Source organism: Chrysochloris asiatica, unplaced genomic scaffold (genome assembly GCF_000296735.1).
Source record: "Chrysochloris asiatica unplaced genomic scaffold, ChrAsi1.0 scaffold00006, whole genome shotgun sequence".
NCBI classification, from domain to species: domain Eukaryota; kingdom Metazoa; phylum Chordata; class Mammalia; order Afrosoricida; family Chrysochloridae; genus Chrysochloris; species Chrysochloris asiatica.
This window is the reverse complement of record NW_006408524.1, coordinates 35,416,779-35,424,718: the sequence shown is the minus strand read 5'-3', so window position 1 is coordinate 35,424,718 and position 7,940 is coordinate 35,416,779. Positions and strand designations below refer to the sequence as shown.

The window sequence follows — 7,940 nt, the reverse complement described above, 5'->3', positions numbered from 1 at the left end:
ATTTATTGGTCCAGCTATGAGAATTTTTTTCTTTTTTTAACTTTAAGGTACAAGCCATATTGAAGGTTGTAGTCTGAGTTTCATCAGTAAGTATTTTTTTATCCTTTTTGCTTTCAGCAAATAATACTGTGTCATGGGCATATCACAAGTTGTTAATGAATCTTCCTCCACCCCCAATGCCACCTTCTTCATGTAATCTAGCTTCTTGGATTATTTTCTCAGCATACTGACTGAGTAAGTATGGTAAAAAGATACAACCCTGGTGTATACCTTTCCTGATTTTAAACCATTCAGTGTTCACTTATTCCCTCTTGGTCTCTGTATGGTTTCCTCATGAGTACAATAGAATTCTCTGGAATTACCATTCCTCACAAAGTTGCGTAATTTTTCGTGATACAGTCAAATGCTTTTGCCTAGTCAATAAAGCACAAGTAAACATCTTTCTGGTATTCTTTGTGGTTAGCCAATATCCAGCTGATATCAGCAATGATGTCCCAGTCCCATGTATTTTGAATTTGATGTGAATTTCTGGCATCTCTCTGTCAATGTACTGCTACAGCTGTTTTTTAATTATGTTCAGCAAAATTTTGCTTGCATGTGATATTAATAATATTGTTAGATTTCTGCATTCTATTGGGTCACCTTTCTTTGGAATGGGCATAAATATGTTGGCCAGTTACTGTATTCCAAATTTCTTGGCATAGACAGTGAGGAACGCCAACTGCTGCATCCATTTGCTGCAACATTTTAATTTGTATTCTATCAATTACTGGAGTCTTGTTTTTAACTAATTATTTCACTGCAAATTGAACTTTTTCCTTCAGTATCATTGGTTCTTGATCATATGCTACCTCTTGAAATGATTGATTATTTGCCAATTCTTTTCAGTGCAGTAATTCGTATATATTCCTTCCATCTTCTTGTGATGCTTGCAACATCACTTAATATTTTGAATATTTTGCTACTTGCCATTGAGTCTTTTTCAAGAAGCAGATGGTAGGTTTGAACTGCTGCTCTTGTTAGTAGTACAGTGTTTATCCTACAGTGCCACACACAGAATCCTTTTTTTTTTTTTTTGCCCCAGAATCCTTTAATATTTCAAAACGAGGCTTGAATTTTTCTTCAGTTCTTTCAGTTTTAGAAATGCTGAGCATGTTCTTCTCTCTTCTTTTGTGATTCCAGGTCTTTGTACATTTCATTATAATACTTGGTTTTGTCTTCTAAGCACCCCTTTGAAATGTTATGTTCCGCTTTTTTATTTCCTTTTTACTTTCAGTTACTTTAGTGTCTCTGCTTAAGAGCAAGTTTCAGAGACTCTTATGACATTCATTTTGTCTTTTCTCCTTTCCTGTCTTTTAAATGACTTTTTGCTTTCTTCATATATGAAGTTCTTGATACCATCCCACAACTCTTCTGGTTTGGGGCCATTAGTATCAGATGTATCAAATCTGTTCTTGAGATGGTGTGTACATCCAGGCACAATATTTTGGTTCTTGTGGACTTGTTTTAATTTTCTTCAACTTCAGCCTAGACTTGCATGTGAGCAATTAATGGTCTTTTCTACAGTCAGACCTTGGGCTTGTTTTGACCGATGATATCGTGCTTTCCCCTTGTTTCTTCCTATGAATGCAGTCAATTTGTTTCCTGTGTGTTCCATTTGTTGCAGTCCAGATGTATAGTCACCTTTTACATATTTAAAGAAAGGTACTTGTAATGAATAAGTTGTTGGTCTTGAAAAATTCTCTTCTGTGATTTCCAGCATCGTTTCTATCACCAGGGCCATATTTTATAACTACTGATCCTTCCTCTTTGTTTCCGACTTTCACATTCCAATCACCACTAATTATCAATGGACCTTGACTGCATGTTTGATCAGTTTCAGATGGGAGAAGTTGGAAGAATTCTTCAATTCCTCATCATTGGCATTAGTGGTTGGTACGTTAATTTGAATAATGGTGGTATTCCCTTTAGGTGTATGCTATCACAGAGAGCATTGTACTTCGGGATAGATGCTGAAATGGTCTTTTTGATGATGAATATGATAACATTCCTTTTGAATTTGTCATTCCTAGCTAGTAATCCATATAATTGTCAAATTCAAGGTCAAATACCAGTCCATTTCAGCTCATTGATGCCTAGGATATTGATCTTTATGGGTTCCATTTTATTTTTTAATACTTCTAATTTTCTTAGATTCGTATTTCATACATTCTATGAAAGCTTTGCTCCATCCACATCATTAAGGCCAAGTTTACTTTGAGGAAGCAGCTCTTGTTAAGTTGTATTTTGAGTGCCTTCCAATCTGAGTGGATCATCCTGAGGTACTAAGTGTCTGCTTCTGTTCATAAAGTTTTTAGTGGCTAGCTTTCAGAAGTGGTTCACTTCTCCTTCTTCCTTCCTTGTATGTCTTATACTGAATGCTCTGCTGAAACCTGTCCACCATGGGTGACCATACTGATATTGAACATTCCATTGGCCTGGCTTCCAGCATCACAGCATCACATATGCCATCACAGTACAGCAAACTGATGGAGGAGTGGTGGTGCATTCATTTAGATGAGAGTTAATGAGGAGAATGGAAGAGAAAAAAGAATTAGATGCTACCAACATGAAGAATATATTTACATATGCTTTTTTTTTCAATCATGTGAAAAAAACTATCTTTTCCAGTTTGAAAACTTGCCCACTCATAATTATGTAGTTGAATCCCCTACTATTTTTGAAGTGTTAGTAAGTTCTCTCTTACTAACAGAGTAAGATTAACTCTGTTAATCTACAAATTAATCTTACTGCTGAACCCTCAGGACATTGAACATGAGAACCATGCAAGAAATAAGAGAAATAGACTTTGTTTTTGTAAATTGTTAAGACTATTATAACTAGAACTCCTAGATCTCTGACCCAAGCCATCCTCATCATCAAAGAAATTGCCCAAAGTCGAGTATGTGACAAATGGCTTTCTGCTTGATTCGTTGTTTGATCATTCTTCAGAGACAAACATAAATAATGACATGCGCATTAATTATAATTCCTTTTAAAGCTAGTTTTAATTTTTCTTTTATAAATTGAGAAATTTCTACTATGATCTCTTACTAAACATATCCAGTGGCATAGCATGTATCAATAAATAATACTAACTCATATATACAGAGAAAGGAAAACACTAAATTGCATAGTTGTTGCTGCTAAGTACCATTGAGTGGGTTTTGACTCATAGGGACCCTGTATAGGGTTTCCGAAGAGCAGGTGATAGGTTTGAATCGCTGACCTTGCAATTAGCAGTCCAGTACTTATTCTACAGCGCTGCACCAGGACGTACATTGAATACGCATGTGTTGTGTGTATCGCTTGCTTTCTCCTTATTGAATAATATTTACCCTTAGGGTGTGCGAGGCCCCATGTTGGAAATTCAAGATAAATATGACATCTTAATGGATTATGCTTGTTGCTAAAGGAACATCTAAGCTAACAAGAAGCTTGAGGGAAGTTGTCCTTAAAGAGACATGATATTTTTTTTTAGCCAAGTTTTGAAATATTAAATGCTGTCTAGGTAGCAGGTGACAATTTTTAAATTCTAGGAATGAGATTTATATGGCAGGATACTGTTAACTTTTTAGAGTGTCAGTTTCCATATGCATGACGGGCATGCTTTCCCACCGCTGTTCAACTGGAGCATAAAGAACAGAAAAGGTTATGAAATTCCTGATGTTGAAGAAAGGAAATATTCACTGTGTAGTACTGATGGTTAGATTGGCTGCCTTTCTGTGTTTTAGGGATTGACTTTCTTAGAGACAGGAGTAAATGGAATCTTCCCAAAGCTTTCTAATTTTTGGCTCTTTGATTTTATAACCTGAGAAATACACAGGATGGCAACCTTGTTAAAGCACTAAGAATACACTTAATACTATATAAAAATACTAATATGTTTTTAAATATTGAGTCCACCATACAATACCTATAAAAAAATCATTAATCTGTACCATTATATGATGATTGAAAGGTTTCAACACATACACATTTAATTGGTAATTTTCGAGACTCTATACATTTTTCATCAAAATATTATTGAAACAAATTTGCAATAGAATTTTCAGAGTTGAGCCTCATAGGCAGTTTGAAGACAAATGCATTGTTCTCCCACTTGGTGTTGCAACAACTCTGGGGCTGTATTCAGAACGTTGGTATTAAGATAGGAAATGAGTCTTGGGAAGTCGATGTTACTCTTGAGGTGAAAGGTCTGTTTCTCTCAATCAGTTCAAACTGACAGGCCTCCTGCCATCACCTCCTCCTTAGCCAGACAGGCCTGACTGTCAGTGTGAAAACATCTGCTGAATAGATTTATTGACTAGGTCTTGTTTTTTCTCTGCCTTTCTCTATTATTATTTTTTTCCCCTTTTTCCTTCACACCGTTTATTATGTCTCTGACCTGATGAACTTAATTTGTTGACATGTCTCTCTCAATGTCTCCCTCAATTCTTGTCTCACGTTTCTTTCTACTGTGCTGTTTTCTCTCATACAGCCCTTCCTGGAGTCCCAGCATGCACATGCGCTCTCCGTGCGCCAAGCTCCCCTGGCTGTAGTTGGCATGGACCGATTGGACAAACATCGACTTGTCTCTAGGACCCACTCCTTCCCTGCTGCCTCCGTTTTGCCTCACCCAGAGACGGACCGCCCCCTCAAGCCTGGTTCTGCAACTGGTATGAGTCCCTAAAGATTTTTCTGTAATAGGCGGGCTAAATGTGCTGTTCGCCTAGGATTAGCCGATTTAAATGCTCTGAATAACTCCAACAACAAAACACTGTTTAACCCAATGCAACCTAAATTTTATGAGGTTATATTGGCCACAAGACAAACAGCACATCTGATAAATCTTAGGCTTAGTATTAATAGCCTTATAAATTGTTATCATTCAAGGGTCTGGAAAATACATCAACAGGTGCCTGGACTCCTTTTGGGGAAAAAAACACAACCCCACACACAACAAAAAAACAACCAACCCCCCCCCCCTTTAACATTCTTTGACAGTGTTCCTCAATCTCTTACCTTTAATAGCTTGCCCAATAGGAAATTTATGATGCTAACACTCTAAAGAGTGTTAAGGCAACTTTGTCTGATTCTACTCGAAGGCAAACACTAAGGCAAACTTTGTCTGATTCTACTCGAAGTTTCGTTTAGAAAATGGTACCATATTTTCTATGGTACCTGTGGGTGGGCTTTTTGACCAACCTCTTCCTTTGCCTACAGCTGTGTTAATATTTCAGAACTTCCCTACATAGGAAAACAAGCCAAATAATTCTTGCCAGAGGAAGGTCAAGTCTAAACACCCACAAAAGGGGTCCTATTCCCTCTGCAAAGGAATTGTGCTATAAATATGTGTGTGGCTAAATGTTCCTTTTTATCTGCTGGCCCTCCTTCTTGTTCCATGCTCTCAAATTGTGGCTGATGAAGTGAAAGATAATGTAGCCCTGCGGGACTTCATAACTTGGATGCAGCAGGGAGAATTCGTATGTACCTTTCCCCCCCGAAAGGCTCTCGTAGGTTATCTGATTGATTTTTAAATCGATTTTCAGCGTTCAGTTGGGTGTTTTTGTGGCTTCTGTGACCTCATGCAACCCTTTGTGCTTGGAAAATTGTCCTTTTTTTCAGAAATCATGTTCCTAAGCACTGATATCATCTTTCTTTTTCAAATCAGTGAATGAAATTACCAAGTTACTTAACATTGATAGGCATCTTTAGGAAGTATGCTCAGCAGCTACTTTTAATAATGCTCTTCCAGAAACCATCATTTCATACTAGGAGTTATATTGTTGTTGTTGTTAAGTCCTGTTGAGCTGGTTCTGACTCATAGTGACCCTGTATAGGGTTTCCAATGAGCGGCTGATGAGTTTCAACCGCTGACCTTGTGGTTCAAACGGCCTTGTGGTCCAGTGCTTTACCCACAGTGCCACACCAGGACTTTAGGAGTTGTTAAGTGCCGTCGAGTTGATTCCGACCCATAGCGACCCTGTATAGGGTTTCCAAGGAGCAGCTGTTGAGCTTGGACCACCAACCTTGCAGTTCAAATGAGTTTGCAGTCTGATGCATTAGCCAACAGCGCCACACCAGGACTCCACTAGGAGTTATAGGTTGGTGTATTTCTTTTACTACTTTAGCTATTGCCTCTGATCTTGTCTACCTCCTATAGTATGTTGTTGTTAGGTGCCATCAAGTAGGGTCCGATCCATAGCGACACAGTATAGGGTTTCTGAGGAGCAGCCTGTGAGCTTGAACCACCAACCTTGAGGTTCGAATCGACTCTGCAATCCAGTATATTATCCCACAGCGCTATGTGGTGGTGGTGGTGGTATGCCATAGAGTTGGTTCTGATTCATATCGACTTTGCATAGGGTTCCCAAGGATGTAAAACTTTAAGGACATCTTTCTCCCGCAGAACAGCTGGTGTTATTAAGTGCTGTTGAATCGATTCCCACGCATAGCGACCCTGTTACAGGGTTTCCAAGGAGCAGTTGGTGAGCTTGAACCATCGACCTTGTAGTTCAAACGACTTTATAGTCTGACGCATTAGCCCATAGCGCCACACCAGGACTCTTGTAGCTGCCGACCTTGAGTTTAACATCTGGACTCGTAACCACTACTATATCAGAGCTCCTTAAAGCTCCATGGTGGTGGTGGTAGCTGTGTGCCATGGAGTCGGTTCCGACTCATAGTGACCCTGTACAGGGTTTCTGAGGCTGTAAATCTTTACGGGAGCAAAATACCTCATCTTTCTCTCAAGGAACAGTTTGTAGTTTGGAACTGCTGACCTTGCGGTTCATAGCCCGATTCGTAACTACTACTCTAAAGTGCCATGTTGTTGTTGTTATGTGTCGTGGAGTCGGTTCTGACTCATAGCGACCCTGTACAGGGTTTCAGAGGCTGTAACTCTTTACGGGAGCAGAAAGCCTCATCTTTCTCCCATGGAACAGCTGGTAGTTTCGAACAGCTGACCTTGCGGTTCACAGCCCGATTCGTAACCACTACGCTACCAGAGCTATAGAGAACCTGTTTTAGTATTGCAGATGACCCAGGACTGCAGAGAAGTTAGTGGTTCAGGTGTGCGTTATCGCTATGTTTTCAGAGAGGTTTTTTTCTCAAAACGAATAAAGATATAGACCACTAGGTTTTGAAGGTAGCAAGAATATTATTTCTAAGAGATCTTTTTCATTCATTTTCCTGAAAATGTCAACCCCCACCCCCCAGGTTTAACCTGCCAGAGAATACAGAGTGACAGTCATTCTCTAATAATGCCAGTTTCAGTCACTCAAAATAATTTCTTTAATTAAAAAGTGAACTTAATTACATTTTTTTGTGTTGATACTCCTGTTCCCATGCTTGTTGCTGTCTACTGTTGTAATAAGGAACCCTGGTGGTGCTGTAGGAGAAATACTGACCACAAGGTCGATGGTTCAAACCCACCAACATTTCCTGAGGAGAAAGATGAAGCTGTGTGCTTCTGTAAAGATATACAGTCTTGGAAACCCTATATAGGATCGCTATGAGCTGGAATAGAATTGATGACAGTGGATTTGGTTTGTTGACATAAAGATTTAGAGCTCGTTTTATTTTTGTTTTTCAGAAGAAAACCATGCACTCACACACTTGACACTTGTTCCATTAAAAATTAAGAAAGAAAAAGATTGTATTTTAAAGATAATCAATTTGTTAAATCCGTTTTGCAAGCACTATACTTTTTGGTGTATCTAAAAGTTATTGAACACTAAGCTCACATAATTTTGAAGGCACACCCTTCAAACCTTCATGATGCTTGTGGGTGCTCGGTAGTTAACTGCAGCAACCTCTGCGACATCAGCCTCCATTTTGTAAAAAACAACAATAAGAAAACAGTTTGAAGTGGGAAAATGTTGTCTGATTTGAGTCAGTTGTTGAAAGATGTCTTCATT

At 38.8% G+C, this 7,940-nt stretch overlaps 1 protein-coding gene across 2 annotated transcripts in view; it reads left to right on the top strand.

Moving 5' to 3' along the window:
- HDAC9 (histone deacetylase 9) overlaps positions 1 to 7,940 on the top strand; it is a 717,483-nt gene that overhangs the window by 324,017 nt on the left and 385,526 nt on the right. For both annotated transcript variants that reach the window (XM_006832232.1, XM_006832231.1), the window contains one exon: positions 4,520 to 4,697. In XM_006832232.1, coding sequence (XP_006832295.1) covers positions 4,520 to 4,697 — 178 coding nt within the window. The remainder of the gene's footprint in view (positions 1 to 4,519; positions 4,698 to 7,940) is intronic.